Below are 26,812 nucleotides of genomic sequence, written 5' to 3' on the forward strand. Positions count from 1 at the left end.
CTCTGCAAATGAGAGCGATTTGCAATCTGAAGATAAATGTATCGAAAACTCCCAATGATACAGAGTCCGGTATTTCAAAAACAGTGTCTTCATTATTTACTAGAACACTAGAAATTAGTTAGTATAATAATGCAATAAAAAATATTTAATGCAAAAAGTCTTGGTTTCTCTCTCTCTCTCTCTCTCTCTCTCTCTCTCTCTCTTTCTCTCTCTCTCTCGTTCTCACTCTCGCTCTCTTTCTCTTTCTCTTACTCGCACATTTCTACTCTTGTATTCTAGCAATATTCTTCTCTCTCTTACTCTCTATCGCTTGCTCGCTCGCATTCGCTGCTTTTTCAGCGCGTTTGCACCGCCCCTGGTGTCGGAAAAGTGAGATGCATAAATCCCCTCTCCTCTGCGGTCTAGTGTTTCTCACTTTCTTACTGAATCGAAATTTTCCGTGATTTAGACTTTATCTTAAAATATCTAGACATTTAGAGACAACGTACACAAAAAAACACAAGGACACTTTTCTTCCTATTTTTTAAGGTCGAATCGATTAGAACTAAAAAAACCTCGATCGGTTTATCCATTGCTGAGATATGAATATCTCACCTTGTTTCGACTCGCAGTTTTGCGTAATATATGCACGGTATGCCTCGCGTCGTTCGGGCGCAACTTACGTTACGCTTGAACTTGGCGCGAGGCATTACCGTGCCTCCCTCTTGATAGTTACATCATATCTCTGTCTTCGTTTAAATTGAAGGAGAAACAAAGATAAATATATGATTTAACCATCGGTCTTAACTTATCGGTCAACTTCAAGGAGTTGGCAGAACAACCGGCCCTAACAGTTAAACGTGTAAACAGGCGAGTCGTAGCAGTTCACAAGGCAGAACCGTTGCGGGATGAAATGAGAAAGATAAAGATGAAGATACGAGAATCGAGGCGCGCAATTGCATCACTCGGTGTGCTCGACCACACGTACACGCAGACATTACAAATTCCCACACCCGACCCTCCCTTTCTCGACCTCGGCCGGCTATTAAGGGCGTCCATCCCCCTCCCAAGCCCACGACCTCGGCGTCAACGATAGTTCCTTCGACGGGAGCTGTAGAGAATCCCGCGACTTCTCCCTCGCAAGCGAACGATCACCACGACGGGCAAAAATCCTCCGGCCGGGACGAACGGGGTTGGAGCGCGAGATCGGCGCCACTCGGGCAACACGGCTGAACGCAGGCTCACGCCGGCGAGGGGTTGTTACGGCGGCGCTCGGCGCCGCGGCTTCAGTCAGCCCTGCGCCGTACGGGCGAGACGACGAGGGAAGGAAGCGCGCTACCGCTTCTCGTCGTCGCGCGACGCGACGCGACGTGACGACGAGCGCCCGTCCGCGCGAGAGCTTTAGTCCGCGTTCGTACGTCGACTGAAACGCGACCGAGCCGCGTCCGTGTCAAGTGTGCGCGGCTACCTTTTCTCTCTCTCATACTTGGCCCTCCCCTCGGCGCGCGATACCCTTCGAGAGAGCCACGACACGGTCCTCCTCCTGCTATCCTGCGAGGCGGAAGGATCGACCTGGCTACGGATCGAATACAATAGAGTCCTCGGGGTTCTTCTCCTCCTCTGTCGCGCGCGCGTCCTCGTCCTCGTTTCTGCCGGCTGTCGTATCAGCTCGCTCCGCTCCTACTCTCGTCGTGCCAGTCACTCTCGACATCCCTCCGCGAGATCCCATTCTGCGAGAGATGCCTCGCGATCCTCTTTGAGAGACAGAGGCAGGCGAGAGGATGTCTCGGGCGCGTGGCGGCAGGATTAAGACTGGCGGAAATTCGAGATGTAATATCCGGCAGCTCTAGTTGCACCTACGGTGTGTGCGCGCCGGTTGGCTTCCTACCTTCGAGAGTTGGAGCAGGCTACGACGGTACATCGAGGTCGACACGCTTTCGGGGGGGAGAGAGAGAGAGAGAGAGAGAGAGGGAGAGGAGAGAGAAAGAAAGAGAGCAGGACGACTTCGAGATCTCGCCTCGCCAGGATTTTGGATTCGATCGGGATCGGAGATCCGTCGAACGGAGGTGCGTTTCTGAGATTCTATTGTCGCGATTTCGTTACCCGCGCGGCGGGTAACGCAATCAGCTGGTACCGATGAACCGACGTCTCGCGAGTAGCCTCAGCTGTGCGAGACGGACGCGATGACGATAATTCGCAGTCTCTCAATAATGACAACTGTTTCCACAGCGATACAGGAAAAGTCCTCCGCAGTCGCTCGCGACTCGTCTCGCGATTCGCACTCGGTCCGTCGAAATTAGAATTCCCTGCTGTCGTAGGCGACAGAGTGAGCTAGCTATCTCGGGAAAGAATCGCATTTACTCTCTTCCTATTTGAATATTCTTAGTGTGTTATTTCCTCGCGTGAGAGACGATGAGGAGAAGTGAGTCTCATTCATGACTCGAGACAGGTTTAAATTCGCCAGCCACGTTCCGTATCGCGCTTTTTATCTCGCGAGGAAGCAAATTCGTGGTGTCTCGAAAAAAAAAAGGAGGCGCTTGTAAATGAATTATTATCAATTTAAATATATTAAAGTTAATAAAGGGAGGTGTGGGGCGAGCTACTTTCGCGCACGATGTGCAGGGTCGCAACAAGTTTAAATTCAACGCGCTCCTCGGCAGAGCCCGTTGAGGATATCGCGAAAAGTTATCTCCGACAATGGCTACAAGAATATGATTCCCTCCCTCCTCTCTCTCTCTCTCTCCCTCTCTCTCTCTCTCTCTCTCTCTCTCTTGCCCTCCGCTCTTTGTCGAGAGATTCTCTCCTTCTGCGCTCGCAATTTCCACGCACCGTAGACTACTGTATGCGTGGGAGGATGGCGCTCTAGAGTAGGACGCGCGACGCGCGGCAGAGCCTTCCCTCAAACTTTTCCGTAATGAGATTTCTCGGGAAACGAAGAGGGATTACTACGCGAGGAGAGCGAAAGAGCGAGCGAGCGAGCGAGCGAGCGAGCGAGAGAGAGAGAGAGCGAGCGAGAGAGAGAGAGAGAGAGAGAGAGAGAAGTACAGAGAGAAAAACTTTTTGCTCTTGTCACCCGCGTCGTCGCGGCAGTCCCATGCATCAAACTGTCGGCCGGGGTGTGTTGCAGATGAATATGATACGTTTGGCTCAGTTAGGAGCCTTTATTTCTCCTGCGAGGCTGACTGCGATTTTTCCCCTATCCGCGGACGCGTATCAGCGGCCGAATTAACCGCGACTTGTAAGCCGCTCGTTAGCTCACCGATCGTAGACTCGGTATCGTAGCTAGTCCGATTCTTTTCCGAGTAGCGCGCTTCGTTTCTCCATTTTCTCGCTCCCTTCGAGCTCCTTTCTCTCCCTCGCCTTCTGTCACTTCGCTCCGGCACGTTGAACTTCTCCGAGCACTTGAACTCGACGCGCACGTGCTCGTTAGCCTCTCCTCGCTCGCCTTCTCCGCGCGCGCGCGCGCGCGCGTGTTGCACGTCACGCGTGATCGTTCCTTACGAGTTTACATTAGTCGTCGTCGGTGGAGCTTTGCGCCGACTCACGCTGTTTATTCGCGACGATTAACTATCGCGGCCGCTTGATAAAGTCCGGAAACGAGGCTGCCACGCACGTGACTTTGCGCCCGGCGGCTCGTTACAAAACTCGCCGAACTCTCTCTCTCTCTCTCTCTCTCTCTCTCTCTCTCTCTCTCTCTTTTTCTCTCTTTCTTTCTCTCTCTCTCGCGCGCGCGCGCGCGAGGAGGAGAGAAGGCACGGTGCTGAAAGAGGAAGCGGCGGATTTAACGAGCGCGCGTCGTACAAACGCACGCGCGCTCGAGGTAGAAAAAAGCGCGCGCCCATAATAACCGGTTCGCACAACGGTCCCGTGGAATATCCCGACAAACTTTTTCGTAAATACACGCCGCGGAACTCGTCGCGACCCGCCTCTCTCGCGCTTTTATTCTCGCGCCGTGTCATCGCCACTTTAGCCCTCCCCCTCCTCCCGTCCACCCTCCAGTCGCTCGCTCACTCCCACACTACCCCACGCCAACCGACGTAAAAATTAAATATGGAAAACCGAGAATTTGTTCTCGTTAGGTCGTAGTTTATGGAGCCGCCGAGCAATTAAAAATCGCGACGCTTTGTCATTTTCAGCGTTTACGCTCGCGCTACCGCTGAAGAGTCGTGATTTTCGCTTTAATGACGATGCGCACTTCAAATTCAATATCTCTAATTGAATGTTCAATATTGCATAAATATTATTTTTTCATATGAATGCGTGTTTTCTCGTTCACCTCCGTTCGATGTTGAGTCGGAAGTGATATGCTTCGATTCGCGCCGAATCGCGTGCGCACGATTTCTAGCGCGGGCATTATTGATGGTCGATTAGCCGCGATGCGTTGCGGCTCCGCGAAGAAAGAGAGAGAGAGAGAGAGAGAGAGAGAGAGAGAGAGAGAGAGAGACAGAGAGCCTCGATCTCCGGGACGGTTTTTTACAGCCTTCACGGATCCCTCGGCCGCGATCGCCACGTCCAAGTTTCGCTCCGCGATTTAATTAAACTCCGACCTATCGAAAAATCGATCTCGTCGTTGATTTTACTAGCGGTCGGCGGCGGTACTCGGTACGAAGCAATTCCGGCGAGACCGCCGGTCGAGTCGAGTTAGCTCTTTCGTGCAGAAATCCGCGCCTGAACTGTCAGCCAGTCCCGAAAAGTTACGGACCGTAGGGAAAACCGAGTGACGACGGCGGCGGCGGCGGCGACGGCGACGGCAGCGACAAGGACGACGAGGACGACGACGACGACGACAGCGGCGAGAAATTGCACGGAACTTATTCAATCAGAATCATCGAACTAGTTCGCGATCGAATGGGATGCCTCGTCCGGCAGTGATGGACTCTTCATCCACTCAACATTCAAACAGATATAAAAGCAAGGAACAAGACATTAGACAAAGACATCCAACTATCCATCCATATAAATCTATTTATTATTTTGTCTCTTTGTGCATTGTCGAAAATTTACGGTTGCACATGCTTCCGTTATCTACTTTCCTCGCGCGCGCGAAAGATGTCGGGCCGTCGTTAACTCAATAATTAGAGGCCGTCGGCTATCCGCGAAAGGTAGACGCCTCCTAAAATAATCTATCCGCCGCCTTTCATGCGGCGCGTTATACCGCGGTATAAAGTCGGGGATTAGAGATAATCTCGCGACTCTGCTTCAGTAAGTAATCTATGACCACTCGGCCACGAACGAAACGAGAGCAGGTGAAACTCCCCGGGGATAGTCCTAAGCCCGGGAATGTCGCGGTGAAAAATCGTTGCATCAGCGGACAAATGAGCCCTGGGAGAGATAGAGAGAGACAGCCGGTTAAAATGTTACAAAGAAATACACTCGTGCGCACACCCGCGTCGAGAGTTCCCATTGTTTCCACATCCGCATTTTTTGCGTTTTATTCAAAAGTACAAAAATATCCCTTATGATCAGAACATTATCAGAATATATTTTTCTCCTTCTCTCTCTCTCTCTCTCTCTCTCTCTCTCTCTCTCTCTCTCTCTCTCTCTCTCTCTCTCTCCCTTTCTCTCTCCCTTTCTCTTCTACGATAAACGTTTATCTAACAGGTTCACTTTCTTACGAGGTGAAAGCAACCCGCAAGTTACCCATGAATAATTGAAGTTCCCTTCCGCCTCATTCGCAGGCTCGTAAAATGTTCATCACCTGCAATTTCTCACACACCTCCGACTGATACTGGTTAGCAATTCAACGCCGCCGCAAATTCGAAAAATCCGCTGACTCCTCTTTGGCGCTTTCTCCCGCTCCCGTGTTTTGCGCTCTCCATGCTCGCGACGATTCTGTCCGAGACACACAACCGCGGTCTACGTTAATTAATTTTAGATTTACATTCAATCATATCCGTTGTTTAGTTTATATAAATATGAAAAGGATAGATAGAGAAAGAGAGACAGGGAGATCAATCGAATTAATCGTGACTAACATATCAATGGACACACCGACGCGACCGGAAATTCCCGTTTCCGCGTTTAAACGCCGCAGCTTATTCGTCTCGGTCATTCCGCGCACATTTGACCACCTTCTCTATTACGACGTGTACCGGGTGACCCGTGTGCGACAGAGCACAAGAAAGTTCAAGAGAACGAGAAGGAATGAGACGAACAGAGAGAGAGAGAGAGAGAGAGAGAGAGAGAGAGAGAGAGAGAGAGCGAGGGGGGAGAGTCCATGGAAGGCATTCTCCGGCAGCTACTCGGCCTTCGCTTTATTAAACGGGGCTCGCGTCGTCATCTGGCGCGACCGTAAAGCAAACTTATCGCGCGTCCTCTCGGCACCTCGCGCGACCTCGTATTACGAGGAGGTCGGACAGAAATTAGATTCGAAACGAGGAAACTGCGGAAACCCGCCGCCTTGGGAAACGCGATCGGCTTTGTCTCGGCGAACGCGAAAGGGGCGTCTTTCGCCCTTTCGTCGGACACGGTGCACCGTCGCTGGATATATATATATATATATATGTATAAATCATTCCTTAATTAATTTTCCGGACTAACGCGAATGTGCGTGTTGCACGAGACGACTCGAGGATATCGTTTGTATTTTTCTTCCTCGTGGAAAATTCTGCCCGAAATCTTCGCCGTCGTGTGACGCGCGTACCTGATCTCGCAACTTTGTAGGTTTCGCGAGCGAAACGAGCGACACACACACACACACACACACACACACGAAACGAAATTTCGAGGGCGAACTTTCGTTAAGAAGACAAGGAAGGCAAGAAAACCGCTTCCTCCGCGAAATTGTCGATGTTACCTCCTCGCGATCGGAATGGAAGGTGGTGGAAAAGTCCCTCCTCGTTATTTTCCGTAAGCCGAATGATGTTTGCGCAGTACGACGCGCTTATAAGCCGCGGCGGCGACGGCGGGCACGCCGCAAATTTTCCATTCTTAAATTAGGTCGCGCGTTCTGTGACTAACGCACGGCCGACAACGACGTTTCTCATGAATTGCAAATTTCCGCGTTGTTTTTCTCATCTTTACGAGCCGCCATCGCTGTCGCCCCACGCCGGGTTTAGCCGGTTTATCTTGTTTTATCAAGAAATAAAACACATACACATACACACGCGGGCGACCCACCCGCCCGGCACGACGCGACAATCCTCATCGATCGGTCTCCGCGAAGTAATCTATGATTCGCGTATCGTTCTTCAATTTCAAACTCAATCACTCGACGTAATTGCACCGACCGTCCATCGTCGTCGATCTTGATAAACCGTCGCCCCGGTTCTTTCGCCGCGCCCCCGGTCCCGTATCGCCTGGATTCGAGACAGAGAGAGAGAGAGACAGAGAGACAGAGAGAGAGAGAGAGAGAGAGAGAGAGAGAGAGAGAGAGAGAGAGAGAGAGACAGCCGAGATCTAAATAAATTATATCTGTTTATCTCATTGCGGGTCTCTCTCTCCTTGGGGCTTTTTATCGCGGGGGAGGATTCATCCATCTGCGCGTGCGCGCACACGCGTGTCTATCCGTCGTCTGTCCGCCGATTTATCAATCCGGCCGCTTTTTGCGCCGGTCGTTAATTCAAGTCGAGATCGAACGGCAAATCTCTAACGCACGGCCGTTGATTTACGAGTAGTACGCTCTCTTTTCGTAAGCGGTAATGGATCCGGCAGGAATTCGGGGCGACAGCCGCGTGCGCGCGCGCGGATTTAATCAGACACTCCCCTGCAGAAAGTCTAAAAGCGCGCGAATGGCATTCGGTGCGACGCGACGAAAACGACGGCCTGCAGCGCAGACGTCCCGGCAGGAGATACGCTCTTTCCTTGACGTCCGCCGCCGCCGTCGCTGCCTTTCGTCCCGAAGTGCGCGCGGGGGAGCGAGGGGGCTCCAATTTAATTGACCCGCTTCGGGATTAATTCTCGCCAGAAATCCCGCAAGAAACACACTTCGCTCGTCATATTAGTGAAAGCCGCGAGAAAAGGAGAGCAGAAAGAGTCGTCGTCCAATTATTCGAATGGAAAGGACAGTTTAGTCGGACTCGAATAACACCTTCGTCGAATTACAATCCGCGTTGGCGCTCCGCAGGAAGAAGCGCAGTTAGAAAGAACGAAATGTTTCTTCTTTCAGATCTCTCCGGGAGGGGGTAGCCCGGCGTGCCAAAAGCACCGTCAGATAGTAGTACAAGGACCTTTGCCAAATTCGCGCCGCGTGACAAGCGTCCTCATCGCCACAGAGTCGTCTGCCTGGTGAAAGTCTCGGATATGCGCTGAGGAAACGGCGATAATCTTGCGACGACGAGAAAGAGAGGAAGAGAGGAAGAGACACGAGACCCAACGAGACCTCATCACGGCCCGACGGTCTCGGCGAGCCCAAGCAGCGCGTGTCGCACGCGAGGGTGGCCGTCGACGGTGGCCAGGAGTCGGCGATAGACATCATGAGGAGACTCCTCTCCAACGGGAGGAAGTGATCGTCGACGACGGGACGAAGCGAAGGGAGGTTCGACGCGGCTGTGGCGAATCGGGCCGGCGGGCCCGATCGGTGTGATGGTCTCAGGGTGGTGCCCGTGCGTGCCACTGGGGCGTCGGCAGTCGCCGGCCCAGCAACAACAGCAACAGCAGCAACAGCAACAGCAGCAGCAGCAGCAACCGCCGTCGTCGTCCAGGAACTCGGCGCCGTTCACCGTGAGCGCCGCGACCGACCGCGCGGAGATGGTGCAGATGTTCTACTACGAGAACCGCGGCAAGTGTTGCAAGAAGCTGCTCAGATACAACGGATACCCGAACAAGGTCAGGCAAGTTCTCGCGTCTGAAAGTTCGTTTCGCGATACGAGATCCGTACGGCCACGGCTGCCGGCCGATTCTCGGGGGAGAGAGAGACAGAGAGAGAGAGAGAGAGAGAGAGAGAGAGAGAAACCAACGACGTCTCTTTTCGTTTCCCCCAATTTCCTCACGGTTGTCGACCCACGAACAACCTTCTCCGCGCGAGTCCTTCGCGACGAGTAGCCCGTAAGGCAATATCTTCATCGTTCAAAGGGAACGAAATGAACGCGTCGAAGCGTTCGACTGTATATATGTATGTGTATGTGTGTGTGTGTGTGTGTGTGTGTGTGCGCGCGCGCGCGAGAGTATGCGGCTCTGAGGTACATCGCAGTCGCGAACCCGAGTGGAGGGCATTAATTATTTGACGAGCGCCTTGACGAGGAGCTCCGTCTAGAAAGGCACTTAAACTATTCTCTCAAGTAAGTTCCCTCGCGTGGAGACTTAATGTCCGTCTTAGTGCCACCCTCGTATCGCTGCGCCAAGTTTGTGTACAGGTGAATCGGAATAGGTAACGTTACCAAGTTCCGTGGATCGAACATAACTCGGTCAAATTTCGAGAGAGCGCGGTTGATTAATATAAGCAAGAAACCGACTAACCATCAAGAGGGCACGAGCGCACGCGCACGAGCGCACGCGCGCGCGCGAGAGAGAGAGAGAGAGAGAGAAGGAGAGATACCACACACACACACACACACACACACATGTAGCTGCCTCTTGCAATATATATCGGTCCAAGTAATTTATCTACAGTGGTAATACGACTTTCACGTGGGAATGTGACGTATCTCGCTTAACCGCTTGCTCTTTTCATTAGTGGTTATCGACTTTCCCTCCTACTCTTCCTCTTCCTCCTCCTTCTCCTTCCGCTAGCATTTCTTAATTGAATGTGATTTTAATCACGTTTGTGGAGAGGCTCGTTTCGATTGCGTTATTTCGAAATCTCTTTAATAATTGATCTGACCGGATAAATCTACCCACACATCCATTATCTACCTGATGAATCTAACTCTCTCCACAGCCACCTATCCGTTTATTCGTATAATTAAATCGACCATACACGGCCGTTCAACTGCGCACGGGAATTGCCTGACCGAGGAATTACCCCCTTCTCTCTCTCCCTCTCTCTCTCTCTCTCTCTCTCTCTCTCTCTCTCTCTCTCTCTCACTCTCGAAATAAATTGTTTAAGACACAAAGATGTTGCCCTTGTTTGTGCAGAAAAAAACACTAAAGATAGATAGAGAAATAGGGAGAGAGAAAGAGAGAAAGGAGAGGCGGGGGATGCTTAAGCACGCAAATAAATGTTCGATTCGCCGAGCGGTGGACATAAATTGAACGCCCTCCTCCGCGCAAACTTACATCGGGTATTTTCCCTTAACAGTCGATTTAGGGGCGGGCGCCACAAAACGCGTTGCGACGATAAAAATTTACCGGGCGCACGCTAGAAACGAATGTGACCCAATGAACATTTTACGGTACAGCGATCCTCGCTGTGTGTGTGTCTCGGAGAGTCGAAGTGCAGTGCAAAAACGAGAGATAGAGTATACGAGAGAGAGAGAGAGAGAAAGAGAGAGAGAGAGAGAGAGAGAGAGAGAGAGAGAGAGAGAGAGAGAGAGAGAGAGAGAGAGAGAGAGAAATAGCCATTCCAAGTTCACCACAGGGCCGGGCGAAGTTTCCGAAAGCCCCCAGGGAAATAAATCGATTCGATATCTGAATAGCCATTATGCGGACGTGGCTTCGCGGGATAAAGAGAGCAAGGCGAAATGGGTGGTCGGAGAGTGGAATCTGCGGCAGAGGCACGCGGGGAGAACGAGACTGGCGAGGCGGGGGGTGGCTGCCTTATCCGAGAACTGAGCTAATGCCCCGAGTTGGAGAAAACTCGGTGCGCTCGTATCACGCCGGAATTTTCTTTCAATAACCGAGTTATTATTCATAGCGATCATTTATTACTCGACTCCGGGGGTCGGCTCGTGTCTCGTCTTTCCGCTTCCGCTTCGCGCCGTCTCAACGGTGTCACTTCCCTTTCTCACTCCCTTTCTCTCTCCGTCCTTTCCCTCTCCTCGCGGATTCGCCGTCGCTCTCCGGGCTACGTGGGTGAATATCATTCCTCTCCTCCGCCCCCGACAAGTCTCTTCTTATTATATTCCGAAGAAAGGAAAAAAGAATCACACGACGAGCGGTCTAACGAGGAATTTCCGCGCGCGCGCGCAAGTGCTTGTCGAACGTCGATCGATTATCACGGTGTGCGACGGTTATCTCTCGTAAATGTCGGAATTTTCAATTGTCCGATAACGGAACGGCCTTGCGAAGTACTAACCTTTCTCTCTCTCTCTCTCTCTCTCCCTCTCACTATCTCTCACTCTGCGTCGGATAGATCCTCCATTTCCTCACGCTCGCCTCTCCTCGAAATATGCTTCCTTCGGTATATCTTGCGCATCAATCTTGCACATTACGCGGATGTTCGGGACGGAAAGAATCTAAGAGTTATCTCGGACCAGAAATATGAGCGGTAAGTTTGCATTCCGCGCGCGGATACTCCTCCCAAAATTCCGAATGCCAGCGCCATTCTTGCAGTACTTCGGCCGAGGTATAGATGGATTCCCGAGCCATCATTTAGTATCAGCGCTCCACACGTACGCGTATATACATGGTCACGCTCTCTGGATAATTCGTGGATCATTTATCGAGTTATTAATATCGGCTTTTTATCCGCTCTTTTATTTTTACCCCGCCGCGGCGTCCCGAGAGCTCTGGCTTCACGCGCATGACGCGTGAAACGTTCGATCGCGAAGGTTTATCTCGGCGCAACAGCAACTCGAGCGCTAACTGTTAGTCCACGACCCACGCGAATATTATCTTACATCCCGGCGATTAGTTCGCCAACTTCCACGCCGCTGCTCTCGGTCGTACGTCACGCGATCTCAGCGTTAAACGCGAAAGCAATGCGACTCTCTAACAATAGTCGTTGGGTCTAATAATAATAATGTCATGTCACGAACGCTCGTTCGCTCTCACGTCAGCGTAAGCACTCACGACCGACATCGTAATTTGCCCCATCAATATATCATTGGCGACACGACGCAGTGGCTATTTTTACGCGCCCTTCGATACTTCGACGCGGACTAAATGGTGGAAACGTGGAAGGTGCCCGTTCTCACGCGGAGAGGTGCCTCGACTCGTCGCTGATAGCTGCGCGATCAGCTGAACTCGCTGCGAAAAATACCCCGCGAGAAAGACAATAAGACTCGAGACTCGTCCGCAACTCGTCACTTTTCGTACGTCACAACTCGCCGAGGGAACCCTCGTCGAAAAGGGAAAAATAAAAGCAGCCGGAGAACCTTCGGGGAACGCGTATGATCGAATGAAGGAAACAACGCTGGTCCCGAGGAAAGAAAGCGTCGCACACGGATACGCCGTCGGTTTTAATCCATCACGGCCAATAGTGCCGGTGATTAACGAGCGTGTCGTTCGTCCGGGTTCGCGCGACTTAACGCCGGTGACACGTGTTTCGTTAGCGGCGACGGCTGACGGCATCGACTTTGTCGAGAAGGTTTCTGTGCGCGCGCGCGCGAGCGACGTCCATCGCGCGGTGATTAATCGCTCCTCCACCTTTCCCGTCCCGCGGAAGATCAATGTGCATCTCTCGTGGGCAGAACGCCGAGGGCCCCGAACGTTCCCGCTCGGTTGTCCGACATTCGGCTCCAACACCGGTAATTAACGACTTCTACACGCGGAGACGGTCCGCGTGTTATCCGCGCGTGATCTCGTCGCGGTTCTCTCTCGGGGAAAGGGTTTGTACGGAATTTCGACGCGGCGACCGCGAAGTGGATCCTCTTGAGGAAATGCAGCTTGACCGTGATGGACCGTAAATGAAACAATCACAACGAGCGTAAAGCGTCAGCTGGCTGAGAGAAAGAGACAGGGAGGAACGTTACTTTGAGGGATTAACAAACTTGAGATATCGATTATTCGCGTATTCGAGAACAAATGACGGTGAAGGAAACCGAGAGTAACACGCTCTCTTCTTACGATTTTCTCTCCAATGGCGAGAACAAGAACGAGAGAAAAAGAAAATAAGAAGGAAAGAGAGAGAGAGAGAGAGAGAGAAGGGGAGGGAAGAGAGAGACGCTTCTTCTCGTGCGTTTTCTCGGGACTGCTTGACAAAAACTGAGTTCGCTCGGTTTATAACCCGACTGCGTCATTTATTTGTTCCTGTTAAAAGTTAATTAGCGAGCTCGGTGAAATTGCCCCGAGGGATCCGCGGGCGAGGGCGACGAAAAAACTGCGGAAGGTGGAAGGAGGCGGCGATGGGGCGGGTAGGGGGTAGTATAAGCGGCGAAAATACATCTTTCCGCGAGAAATCTCGTGCGCGGAATTGAATGAATCGCTATTAAAAGCGCGCTCGCTTATAAAATTATCCGTTGAATACGCGAATACCGGGGTTATAGACTCTCCAGGGGAGAGATAGAGAGCGCAGAGATGTATAAGTGCATACAAGGGAGAGAAGAGGGAATCGTTATTAAAAGGGCCGCGAAATTATCTTGAACGGCGACGGGATTATTTCGCGGTTCGCGCGAGTGCAGTGCGGCCGCCGGTCATGCGTTTACACTCGGAAGAGTCAACTCGGTTACAATTTACCCACGACGACGACGACGACGACGACGACGACGACGACGACGTCGCGTCATATATCTTCACCGACGATTCCTTCCCGCTACGTCCGCTCTCTTCTACTTTCTCTTCCTTCTTCTTCTTCTTCTTCTTCTTCTGGTTCTCCTTCATTTTCCTCTTCCTCTTCGTCTTCTTCTTCTTCTTCATTTTACTCACCGCCGGTCTAGTTCCTTCTTTCCTTCTGCTCCACTCATCCCCAGGAATTTCCCGCGCCGGGAGTATAAACGCGAATCGCGCGCGACAAACGAGTTTCCCGCGGCCTTTGAGAGCCGGCCGAGCGCGACGAGTAATTCAAATTAGCGCGAAGCGCAAAGCGAGCGATTTTCGCAAAGTAGTCTCTCTCTCCTCCGCTCGCAAATAGCTCTTCGCACGAGAGTAATTGCTTTTTAACAAGCGTCCGGGATTCCGGCACGCTCATTATGGTTCGGTGTATCCTTTATCCTCTTCCTCCGCTTCCCCCCCCCTACCTCCCCCCTGCCCGGCGAATGGATACGAGCGTGTATACATTTATGTGATTATACGGACATAACGGCGCGGAGAGTTTATCGATGTTCGATGGGAGAGACCGTTCCACAACGGCAAAACTGACCGTCGAATACATTTTTCCGATTGTCAGGAACGCCGAAACTTGTTCTCGCGATATCGATCCGTGCCCGCCGCGATTGACCGCCACACTATCGAAGCGGACTGGCGATCTCCTTCGAGCGCGGCGCGTTACCAGTTGCGAGCCGAGACGACGATGATTTAACGAGTCTGTCTATCTGTCTACCGGCGGGCGGCCTATCTCTGCTCGCTCGCTCAAACTTGAAATCACGATTGGCGCCATCCGCGACAGACACGTCGTCGGGACGCTTCCGAAATTCCGTCAGCCCGACAGTCACGTTTCCGCGGGCTATACGTCGTTATTACGCGCTATCGATCGTTATCGCGGTGGTATAATATCACGCCGCGGCAAGAGAGGCCACAGCGTCGCGGGGGGCGCAGCGTCGGGATGAAAATCGCCGTGACGGAATAAAAGCACGGGATGGACGGAGCGTCGCGATTAGAAAAGTCGCGCTAGAGAAAAGAAGAGAGACCAGTCAGCCAGTCAGCCAGCCAGCCAGCCAGCCAGCCAGCCAGCCAGCCAGCCAGCGAGCCAACCAACCAGCCAACCAGCCAGCCAGCCACCGTTGCCTCCGTTGGAAGGGAGTCAGCCTGGGAACAAAAGAGGCGAAAGGGCCGACGAGGACGAACGGCGGTGAGGAAGGGACGAGCGGTTGGACGGGGAGGGTGGCCGAGTGAATACGTATGTATACGGGGGAGAAAAACGCGAACGGTGAGCCGGAGAGGGTGGAGGAGAGAGGAACGCGAGGAAGAAGAGAGAGAGAGAGAGAGAGAGAGAGAGAGAGAGAGAGAGAGAGAGAGAGAGAGAGAGAGAGAGAGAGAGAGAGAGAGAGAGAGAGAGAGAGAGAGAGCAGCGACCCGTGGGGCACGAAGAGGGTGGTCGGGAGGGAGGGGACGAGAGGGAATCGCGGAAAAGAGGCAAGAGGGTGGATATTCCAGGCTGCACCCCGTGGCAGTCCCAGCGTATCGCCATGGCAACCGACCCTGAAACACCCTCCGGCCGTCGCACCATCGGAGCTTCGCTTTCCGATGGCAGTAATAATGTATCCTCGCTCTGTATTCCGCCCGTTGATGTAGGTCGCAGGACGCGGCTACATACCGGTCGCGCGCGCGGCGCGATGCATGCGGTCCGAGATGCAGTCGGCAGCGGGCTGGCGAACGACACCGCTTGTCTGTCTGTCTGTCTGTCTGTCTGTGTGTCGGTCTATCTGTCCGTAACCGAGAGTGAACTTCTCTCGCTTCGTTCCTCCGACCGCCTAGATATCGCGCGTCGCGCGAGATAAAAACGAGCTTCATGTCACGCGTCTTCACGTCAGATGAGATACGCTCTTCGCTCGGGACATCTATCGAGCACCTCATTTGCGACGCGTTTCCGCGTGTCTCTTCCTGTGAATCGATCGATCGATCAATCGGTCGGCCGATCTGAAGCTGTCGTTGGCTGAGAATTTAATTTCTCTCGTCGAGCGCTGCTTCCTCGGATGCCGGACATTCGATTACAAGGGACGGGCGAGCCGCTTCGGCCGAGGATAATCGCGGGGAATGTCCTTGTTTGTGGAGTCGGACTAATGTGAGCCGGAGAGAGTCTTCGCATCGCGCTGCGAGGCGCGCGCACGCGGTACCTTTGCGCGCTTCGTCATATGGGACACGAGGGCTCTCCGGAGAAAAGAAGAGAGGAATGATCGCGCCACGGTGGGTCATTAAGGTAATACGGACAAAATGCCACACGCAGTGTGGGGTTGCGATAATAACGTAATGGCCCATGTGACGATACGGTCTGTCACATGAATGTAGCGTGCGCCATCCAAGTCCCGTAATCGCCGGCTTCGTGATCGTCTTCGCTTCGTGAGAGAGAGAGAGAGAGAGAGAGAGAGAGAGAGACGGGCAGAGAGGCAGGGGTGGAGGATAATGAGCTTTCATGCCGATTGCTCGCGTTCCGGAACGCGCGCTCGCGCGAATTCTTCGTCGTATCGAATTATTGAGTTTCCTCCCCCGCGCTCCCTCGCACCCTTCGCGAGCAACCGCCGAACGGTGCACTCGTAACTCCTGCGCAATAGCGGCGGGAGGGAAATAAATGAAGCGAGAGCGCGCAAGGGGGAAAGAGAGATTCTACGATTTTAACGGATCCGTGGAAAAATGCAGCGGGGCGATTTCACGACGCCCGCCGACGTGGCGATGACGCCCGTGTTTTCCAGCGAGCAGCGAGCGCCAGCGCGGCGGCCCGCCCGCCATAACTCTCGGTATGCAACAATAACCTTTTATTGCGATTGCATCGTTGATCGATCCCCGGGGATGGATTTACCCGGCGGTGGCTGCAGGTCGGAATTTATGTCGGTTTAGCAGCGTCGGGAAGCCGCAAACGGAGTCGCTGGGTCTCCGTAGATTTGCAGCTCGTTACGCCTCGAAGCTCCGATCGAGCGAGCGAGAGGAAAATATCCGATCGCGGCCGCAATGACCGGCTGTTCCCAGCGCTTACAAATAAATCGCGCGCCGCGCTTCCCACGGAATTTCTCTCCTCGATTTCCTCGCGTGATCGCGGCACAAGCCTTCCGAATTTACGGTCCGCGTGTCCATCGGTTAATAGCATCCTCCCCCTCCGCCCATCTCGCGGCTTCGGAAACTCGGGCGGAAGAATCGCGGAAACATCCCTCGGAGAAGAGCCGTTGCGAAAACTTGCCCCGCCAACAACGACACGTTTCTCGCGATCGGTTTTCGCGCGATCGGAGAAAATGTGCCGATAAAGTTGCGCGAAGATACACTCGGCAGCCACTCGATACCGTTTCTCATCGCTGCGAAGAGGAAGAAAGAAGGGTTCAGGCTTATTATTTGTTCATCTATCGCGCCCCACGCATCGTTATGATGATGATGATGACGACGACGACGACAATGCGAGCAATCTCGCGAGACGTAACGCGCTTTAATATTATTACGCATTACGTTATTATATACCGCAACCAGCGGACGTATCGTTAGCCTTAATCAAAACGCTCTGTATGCCGCGGCGGCTTTTCTACCGCGCTACGACTTCCATTTCTCCGCTCGAATTATGCAAACCGTCGGGAGGAGTGGGGGAGTGAGGGGGTGGAAAGTAGGCGCGTAGGGTGTAAGCCCCACTTACTCTACGAGCGTGAGAAGAGAGCCGCGCGCCGTGATATTACCAGATATTACTAGGCGGCGTATGAGCCTATTCGCGGGATGAGTTCGCACATAAACACAGCGTCGTCCTTGCGACTCGAAGAGCCCGCGACATCGGAAATTGCCCGCCGTAGCAGTGGGATAATAAGTTCATCCACACGGTGCAAATGGATCGAACGAGGAGCGAGAAGCCGCCGTTAGCGCCGGCAAAGAAAACTCTCTGCGCAAAGTCACGTGGCTCTCCCGTTCTCCCTCCTCCCTCCTCTGCCCCGCTTCTGCTCGGAGAATTAACGAATCTAATTTTTGCGAGAGAGAGAGAGAGAGAGAGAGAGTTGACTTGATAAAGAAACTCTTACCGAAGGAGTTGCAACGGGAGAAGCGACGGTACTCTTTTAGGCAGGGAGAAGGAGAAACACTTGAGAGGAAAAAAAAGGAGAGGAAAATGCAGTTTGGAGGAGAGCGCCGCGTCGCGTGTTTGCCGATATATCACGGCGAGCGTTTTTAATCGGCGCCACTTGCCACTAACGAGAGTCTTCCCTTCCTCGCCTCTGTCCCCCCCCTCTCTCTCTCTCCTTTTCAAACTCCTCAGCCGCTCTCTCGTTGGAAGAGTAGCTCTTTGTCTTTCCCGCCGCGGCATTCAATGAAGAGCTAAGAAGCGGCCGACGGTGGATGGCCCGGTCGCGTCCGATATTTCGCGATATTTCGAAGACGCGGTTGAGGAATTAATCGCGTCGCCCGCGTTATCGCGGATTTATCGCCCCGGCGTGGACTCACAGCTTCGCTGATCCATCTTTCTCCGTTTCCCGGTGGCTGCTCGCCGACCCGGTTCTCTCGATCGTCTCCTCATGTTTTATCCTCAGGTTTCCAGCTTGAAGAGGGGCCGTGGCGACGTTTTCACGGCGGCCATTGTGTCCCTTAATTTACGAGGCACCATCGAGAGCGCGACCCTCGTATGCAGAAAACGAGCGCACGAAGGCGTCGTGAGAGACAGCGAGCGCGAGTTAGCCCGACGATTTATGTCCGTTACCTCACAAGGGCTCGGCAGGAGGGATGAAGGATGAAGCGCGAAAAGTTCAACGATCGTGACGCGCGCGAGCGCGTCGATTCGAGCCGCTCTCCTTCGTGCACGAGCGGCGCAGCGGCGTGGCGCTCTCGCTTTCGTTTTCATTCGATACTTCCACCTGGAGAGCTCGCGTCGCGTCGAGCACTTGTGTCCGTCACCTTGCACAGAACCTCGCGGGGAAAGGAGGACGAGGCGCGGAAGGTTCGGCGATCGCGACGCGTGGACGTCGACTCGAGCGTCCCCACGCGCGAAAAGGGTGGCGCTTTCATTTATTTTCATCGCCACTTGATATCACTACTAACTCGCGCGCTCGTCTCGATAACGATTTATAACCGTTAAATTAAAAGTCCTTTCGAGGACTCTACGAGCGAGCGAGCGAGCGAGCGAGAGAGAGAGAGAGAGAGAGAGAGAGTTCGGTGATCGTGAAGCGCGAATGTCAAGCCAAACGCCTCCTTCCTCTTCGCCTACGCGAAGCGTCGTTTTCGTTTTTTATCCGCGTTCGTAATTTCCGATTCGCGAGTTTGTCGCATTTTAATATCATGCGCGCACCCCCGCCCCCTCGCCGACCAGTCATAGAAATTTCTCGGGGAGTTTTTGCGTCCTTCACTGCACACTCGCGCGTGCCAGGGCGCTATTGTTCGATACGCTCGGCCGCGCGCTGAGACAGAACCGGTCAAACTCGATTGCCACGCTTTTAATAGGTCGTTAAACTCGACCGAACGTATGGCAGCGATACGCGAATTTCGCGGATAACGGCTGGACATAGCGCGCGCGCGCGCAGTTAATTGCTCCGCGACGTGCTTTTTCACCCGATTAACCGGACGTATCTGTCATATTCCCGCCGGAAAAAAATTGCGTCGCGACAATAACGGAGAGACCCGTGCTGAGCGACGAGTCCCGCCAATGCGCCGTCCTCTCTGCTCCACCGTCCCCGTCACGATCTCGTTACGCGCGGCCTCGAATTATCGAGGATTTTTCGGATCGCTGTTATCCCCGACGTTGTCGGAAACAAGTTCAGTGAATTAATTTTTAATTACACGCGAAAAGTGTAACGCGCCGACGCGCGAGCGCGATTACCGGTGCGGCATGAAAATATCGACAAAGGGTCGCGTTAATATCGGCCACGGTCCAATTAACGAGGATGCTTGCAAAAACGTTTCATTAACGGCGCGCGCTATTGTCGATTTTATTGCGCGCGAGCGCGTTAGCCGTATCCCCGCGTAGTATCTCTCGGTAACACCGATGGGAGAGTAAATTCACCCGGGTGCAAATGAGCGCCCGAGAAACGGTAATTTCTCAAGACGTAAATGGGAAACTTGGCGAGCGCAGAGAAAGGGAGGATCGAGGGGAAAGTGGGGGGAGGGCAAGGAAGGGGGTAGAAGCAGGCTGGCAACGGGATTGATTGAAATCGATGCCGTGGAAATCTTCGGATTTCTGTCAGGAAGCTGCCGGGAGAGAATGGGAGGAGAGGGGAGAACGAGAGAGAGAGAGAGAGAGAGGACGAGAGAGGGTGAGTTTCTCGTGAAAGTAGCTCTCCGGGATGTCTATAGTCCGGAGAGTGCATTAAATCGAGGGAGTCCGATTTGGAAAGCCGATAAAGCCGTCTCGCAGCCGAGATGCGGGCCGCGTTTCGTTTGTCATTCTATCGATAAGCTAGACGACGAGAAGTTAATTTAGAGAGCCGGCGATTTTGCCGTGAAAGATAGCATGTTTTCGAGCGTCGTCGAATCGGTTAGTCTCGGCGTTATCTGCCGCTCTTCTACACCGGTGTGTGTGTGTGTGTGTGTGTGTGTGCGTGTGCGTGCGCACGCAACTCTCAGACGAAGGGGAGGAATGAGATCGCGTGGAAAACCCCAACGGAACGAGTTTCCCTCGGCTTGAAGGAGAACAGGAACGTGGCTGCGGCTAGCTCGGCGATAATTTCTTTATTTCCGATACATCCGGCCGGAGAAAGAAAAAATGGCGGAAAGAAGGCACAAATACACTCCTAAAAGTCCCCGAGATGGATCGCCGGTATTTTTTCCGCGAGCGTTTACTTAGGTCACAGTCGCTAAGGCACGTGCAAAGCGCGAGATGCCCCGAATCGACGTGGAGCGCGATTTCTGGGATTTCGCGCGGGAAGCCGGATTTAATCTCTTGATATATATTTATCGGCCCCGTGCCGTCTCCTTCTCTCTCGTTCTCCCGTTCTTTCTCCGTCGGCCCGCAGCTTCGTCGCGCCACTGGCGTTTGCCCGAACGGCTAACCCGGAAAATTCCCTCGGTACTTTGTCTTCGAGACGCAGGTCACCTGCCCGCACGAAGGAGCAGAACGAAGCGGCCGATAAAACCCCGAGCGCGGCGCGGGATAACGCCGGCGAGGGGGAGGAGAGGAGGGGAGGGGACGGCAGGCGACGTAATCCGCACTTTCTTACCGCCGTAAGAAACACGAAAACGTGATAAGAGTTTTTCGCGCGAAAGAATCCCGCGCATCTCTTGCTCTCGTCGTATTCCATTCGTTGCTGCGCAATATTCTTGTCGCTTATACCTCGAAATCGCGCGATGCGCCGCTTATTAATCTTCGTATCCCCCCCCCCCCCCCTCAGTCGGCCAAGTGAATTCCCGGATCACAATGGATACATAAACTTCCACGCGGAGTGTACGAGAGTTTCTATTGTTGCTTAGCGCCGCCTAATTTCTTGGCCAAACTCGAGCCACAATGCCGCGGCTATGTACACGTCTGCAGAAAGGAGACAGGTAGATAGGTAGATGGATAAAGAGAAGACGCGGAAGGGGAGGGGGAGGGAGAGCGAGAGAGTACAGGTACAGGTGGCAGAGAGCTTAGCGGCGCAGGCGGAATCATATTCTCCTTTGTCGGGACATCGACGTTATTTGCATGCATTCGACGGAGTCGCCGCCCGGTCGACACGTCCGCGGAACTTGCCGGAGTCGCATGATCTCGCTAAGTGACACGACGATGTTCGCATGTCTGCGACAAGCTCGCAGACACCGGTAATTTGAACCACCGACACAGCCCGAGCTGCAAACTCGACTCGACATTGGTAATCATGGTAGCGTGGCGTCTCTCGGCGTCTCTCTTCTTCACCCCTCCCTCTCTCTCTCTCTCTCTCTCTCTCTCTCTCTCTCTCTTTCCGTTTCCCTCTTTCTCTCACCGTCTCCCTGCTCGTTACACTCTGCGGATTATCTCGCCCTCCAGAGACAGTATCCTGCGACAAATGGACCTGCCGATGAGCTCGCGATGCTGCGTTGGCCGCGCGCGATATCGACACTCGCGACTGATCCAAGTCGACGGCGAGAGACATTGTTCGACCCCGAGGTCGAAGTTAACGGAGTCAGTGTCGCACAGTCGCGAATGCACACACCTCCCTTCAATACGTTCGAGAGTTCCCGAGATTGCATCCCGACCGAGATCTTTCAGGGCGGATGTAATCTGCTGCCGTCTTGTACAATGAAGAAAAGAGAGAGAGAGAGAGAGAGAAACATCGAGAGAGCCGTCCTTGGATTACTTTGCCGAGAACTGCAGAGAAATCCTGCGGTTCATTAATTCTCTCGTCCATGTGAGCCGCCGCGAATCGTAAACGCGGCTCGCGGCTGATACCCCGTTCTCCTTTGCACACTTCGCATGCTTCCTCGACGTCGCGGTCGCGTTCGCAACGTTCGACCATAACGGGGGAACACTCGACGTACGCCTCGAGTTACGGGACGAGGGCGAATCACGGCAAGTGCGATATCGGGTGTCCTACGGACGGATGCTTGGACGCTACGCCGCGGCGTTACATCGACGAGGGGTTTCGCCGGGCCGGCTCGTGGCAGTCCGCGACCCGAGAGATCGCCGAGAGCGCGCATTTACGGCGCTGGGTTTTCGGAAAGGGTCGCGGGAATCTCCCGGCCCCGTTCGTTCTCTCGTCGCGTACGACTCCCTGATCCCTTGTAGCTCTGGGCGATTTCAAGTGCGCCGCGAGCGCGCGCGCGGCCGCGAATCTCACGCTGAGCGCGCGGACGGAACAACCGTTCGCTCCGCTTTGCTTTCGGAATTTTTCGGAGGGTAATATCAGTCGGAGCTAGGCTCGCCAGATGCAAAATCACTATTTCCGGGACATCTTTCGGGTTGGAAAATAGGTTGTTGGAGAATTTTAGTTAAATTTGACAGATAGAGGGCGTAAGACGGTTAAGAGATGTCGTTGCTTACTTGCAATGAATAAATGTGTGAATTAGATACCAGCAGAGAGAAGTTTAGACATAAATCATACGATTGACCCTTTTTTCTGCTTTTTTTTTTACTACATACGAATGGTCTCTCAGGTCGCGCGTTAAATTTTTCGATCTTATAAATCCCAATGATTGCTCTCACATTTTTCTCTAATACCAGTTAACAACATGAATATTATGATCATAATTTTCTTGAAATTCTGATTCTCCGGGACAAAAGACTTAAATTCCGGAACACGGGATAAATTTCAAAAAATTCCGGGACAATCCCGGAAATTCGACAAATTCTAGTCGGAGCGCGAGCGAGAATTCACACGAAGCGGTGGCGAAAATATTGCCGATCGGTGTCGCGAGAGACACACTCGGGGTTTCATCTAAACTTGCGATGAATTTCTAATACGCGCGAATGAACATTTCAATCGGTTGCATTTGTCTCGCTGACGGTGAATTTCGGTCGGGTTGATTCTTCCGTTTCGAGTAAAAATATTCACTCTACATGAGCGAACAAGTCACCAGACTCGGAGTGAGCCGACCGTTATTTTGCCATCCGCGTGAAATTCTTTCTGTTCGATAATATGCAGAAAATATTCCCGGAATTTCTTGGTGTTAAATCTCGCTCAAAGCAGGCGGAAAATCTGTCAAAACGAGGATGAAAATATTCACTCGACGATTCAGTCTGAAAACACTCACTCTGTATGAGCGGAAAGTCGCTCGAGTTCAAGTTCGACTCGCCTGTCATTCTATTTTTCCGAGTGAAATTTCACTCGAAAAGGAATTTCGAAAGCACGAACCCAATGTTACGTATTTTCTCTTCAGCGTGCGCTCGGCGGAATACACATGCAAAAATCAAATAACCACTCCGGGACCGCGTACCGGCTACTGCCGATAATGGAGCTGAATGGTTTTATAATAAATGCGGATGAATAAATGATAGCGTGTGTATATGGCACAGGTAATAACTGGCTAATACACGTCGCTGAATTTCGACGATGAGCGGGAAATAGGTTGAACAAATTTGGCGACCCGCGCTCGCGCGATGCGTATGGTAGCGTAACGAACCGAGTATAATTACGTTAATACGTTAATCGCGCCCCCTAATTAATGGGACTCGACGCGAAAGCGACATCATGTCGCTCACAAAATGCACATTATCGTCCTCTACGAATTAAACAATCCGGCTGAATCATCGCATAAATGATCTTCGTGTCTCGGCGTCGTAGCGGCGGCTCCGTTCGACCAATCGGAGATGGATAATCGTCGGAGAATCGAGACAAAAAGTGCGTACGAAATCAAGGCAGAGAGAGAGAGAGAGACAGACAGAGAGGGGGGGGGGCAGGGGGAGGGAGAGAACGAAAGGGAGAAATTGCAGAGCATATTTGTACGGCTCTCGCAACTGCGCGATGTGCAGCGCGTTCCGTGTTTATCAGCAACGTGGGGAGAGACCGAAATTACAACGAAACAATCGCGATCCGCGCATTTTGATAGCGTGTTTAATCGTACCTTCTGTTGTACCGGTGCGGCGGGAAAATTCGAGACGCGGTATAATCCGCGGAGAGGATATCTCGGTATATAGCGAGTACGTGCAGCCGTGCAGCAAGATTACAGACGTACGTGTGGCCGATTTCTCCTGACGGATTACCGGATTAATCATTAGGCGCTCCAGTTGCTCGGACTTAATGCAGATGTACGAGTTGCGCGAGCGGCGCCGATCAGCGCGCGCGGCCCTCGCAATCCGCTAATCCCGTGCCGGCGAAATTTAGGGTGCATGCAAGCGGCGCAATTCACCCGGCCACGGAGAAAGCTACGCGATACTTCATCCTGACAAGCAGACGGACCGAATCGTCGACGTCACGTCGCGCAGCGCCGCGCGCGCGTCACGATGCATCGAGCGACGCGGCCGCAACGCGAGCGACGCCGTGCCGTCGGAATCGCTCTCCTCGAAGGACAATGACGTTTATCGTCGGCCTATCGATTTTACGTCCGCAGTCCATTACCCCGGATTGGGCGCGATCACTATGCGCGTTTTCGGCGTCCTTCGATAACTGCGAACAATCCCCGGGTGAAATTTCTCGCACGCGCGCTTGTCGCTCGCGCCCGCGCCCGCGCGCGCTGCCTCGGCAATCGCCGCGATCAAAACGCGCGACAATTACTCGCTCGTGTGTACGACGGGTAATAAAAAAAAAAAAAAATTACTCAAACGTCTAAGTATATAAAAAATCGATCGCGATGCAACGCTTCGGTTATTCGCCACGGCTGAGGGCTAACCTTCGACGTTGTTACACGGCGACCAAAGTTTGAGCGAAATAGTTTCCCGCCGCGGGGCAAAGGACGTGAATCCGCCCTTTCTCCGCCTTCTTCTGTTCCGTCGCACTTTGTCGCACGTGCAAGAAGAATCCCGATACACATCGAAGCATATTGCGTGAAGAAGGCAGGCAGGGCGCAAAAGCGCAGGGCGCGACAACAATTGAATGCCGCCGCTGGACCAAGCTCGAGTAACACAAGAAAGCAAAGAGACGGGACGAAGAATGCACACAGGGACAAAGACAACACGAAATATGAAGGAGCGAACAAAAGAAATTAAAAGGATTCCCGAGGAGGAGGAGAAGGACGACGACTGCGCCCGTCCTCGAGGGGCCGCGGGGAGAGTTCATCCGGCGCGTCTCGCTTTGTTTGAGAGACACTGGGCGCAAAGAAATGCACGTCGAGCCATTGTCGCTAGGGCCGCCGAAGGGACGCCACATTGCGTGGGCGAGGGTGGGACGGGATTATGGCGGGGCAATGGACCGAACTACCGGATTATCGGGTAAACCGGCATCCCCTATGCGCAACGCGGCCAACACGGTCGCACGAATAGCACGCGAGCTATCGTTCACCAACGCGGCGATACTCCCCCGCCTCTCTCTCTCTCTCTCTCTCTCTCGCTCTCGCTCTCGCTCTCGCTGCGAAACTACCGCTACGCTCCGGCGGTCGCGCCCGAATCGGATTTTCCGAAATTAAGGCGAGCGCAAGCGACGCCAGCGAGCCGTGCACGATAAAGCGGAGCGGCCGCTGCTCCGCGTCCGCGCGATTGACCCCCGACACTTGACGTACCCGGCGCAAACTGATACCGAGCTGACGACGCGGAGCATCGTCACAGCGCTCTTCTTGCGGGCTGAGTCTCGACAAAGCCGTAGTAGCGTCTATTGAGCCGAGACTCGACGGTCATTCTAATCGTGTCTGAACAAGTGTGTTGTATTGCTCTTAGACGTGTAAGACGCTTAAAAAGCTGCTCTTGCGAGACGCGTGAAGAGCAGAGCGGAAGACAGAACAGGACACCGAAACGCATCCAAGCAGTGCGTTTATCGAGAACTGGAGGGAAATATGATAGACATCGTCGAGGCTCGAGCGAGTGAAGCGTTGCTCCTTCCTTCGCTCCAATTTAAAATCCGGTGATATCAAGTGTTCCAAGATATTTCTGATATAGTACCTTGCGTGTTTCAATAATCGGATAATACTCATCATGATTCGATTACTCGGCCGTTCCATTTTCGCAGCTGATAAATCATCACACCGTATCGTGTTGCCGTATTATATTACGTTATACTCAAAGTGTATTTTTCTCGAAGCTCGTACACGTCCGCCAGCGATCTCGCCGTTGACAGAGCGAAAGTTTCGCGCGGAAGAAACGCGGATATTCGCAATTCGCGTTGTAAGCGGATTTAGGAGACGGACGCGCTCCGATTTCTCGCGAACGAGCAAAGTGCTCGCTCCGGCACGAGATCGCGGCGGCCCACGAGGCTCATTTCATCTTTCGCGAGCTCCGCAAAACGGGAAATCAATCGTGCAGAATTCTAACGAGCGCTAATATCGCTTCCGCCGGCAGCGGCGTAATTAAGCGCGCCTCGCGGCACGCGGAAGTGGAGCGAGGAAATAGACGACGGGCGCGACCGGTCGCGCGAAGTACCGCCGTTGCTCTCGGCGGTCTCTTGCCCCCCTTCCCTCTTTCTCTCGCTGCCTCTCACACACCTCGAGAGAGGGTAAATTGCCGATGAGAGAGCCAGAGAGACCGAGCTGAGAGACGACAGAGACGAGACAGAGAGAGAGAGAGAGAGAGAGAGAGAGAGAGAGAGAGAGAGAGAGAGAGAAAGAGAGAGAGAGAGAGAGAGAGAGAGAGAGAGAGCGGGCGAGCTACGGCGACGACGGCAGCTGCGCGTGAGATCCACTTATTCAATCAACGGCATTCAGCGCGACATAAACCGGCAAGAGTCGCGCCGGAGATATAAGCGCGATCCGCAATATCGGGCGCGATTGTCGACCGGCGACCGGTTCCGTTCCTCGTTGTCGCGCGCGCGCGCGTGCGAGCGACATCAGCGCGGCGGAC

The 26,812-nt window shown here is 53.3% G+C and overlaps 1 protein-coding gene across 1 annotated transcript in view; it reads left to right on the forward strand.

The window, feature by feature from the left end:
- Positions 1–1,091: 1,091 nt before the first annotated feature.
- LOC105180712 (uncharacterized) overlaps positions 1,092–26,812 on the forward strand; it is a 39,536-nt gene continuing 13,815 nt past the window's right edge. Inside the window, exons 1-2 of the mRNA XM_011136992.3 lie at positions 1,092–2,045; positions 8,087–8,745. Of these exons, the coding sequence (XP_011135294.1) occupies positions 8,503–8,745 (243 nt within the window). The 5' untranslated portion in view covers positions 1,092–2,045; positions 8,087–8,502. The remainder of the gene's footprint in view (positions 2,046–8,086; positions 8,746–26,812) is intronic.

The sequence above is a fragment of the Harpegnathos saltator genome, unplaced genomic scaffold, assembly GCF_003227715.2.
Source record: "Harpegnathos saltator strain DR-91 unplaced genomic scaffold, Hsal_v8.6 scaffold343, whole genome shotgun sequence".
NCBI lineage: Eukaryota > Metazoa > Arthropoda > Insecta > Hymenoptera > Formicidae > Harpegnathos > Harpegnathos saltator.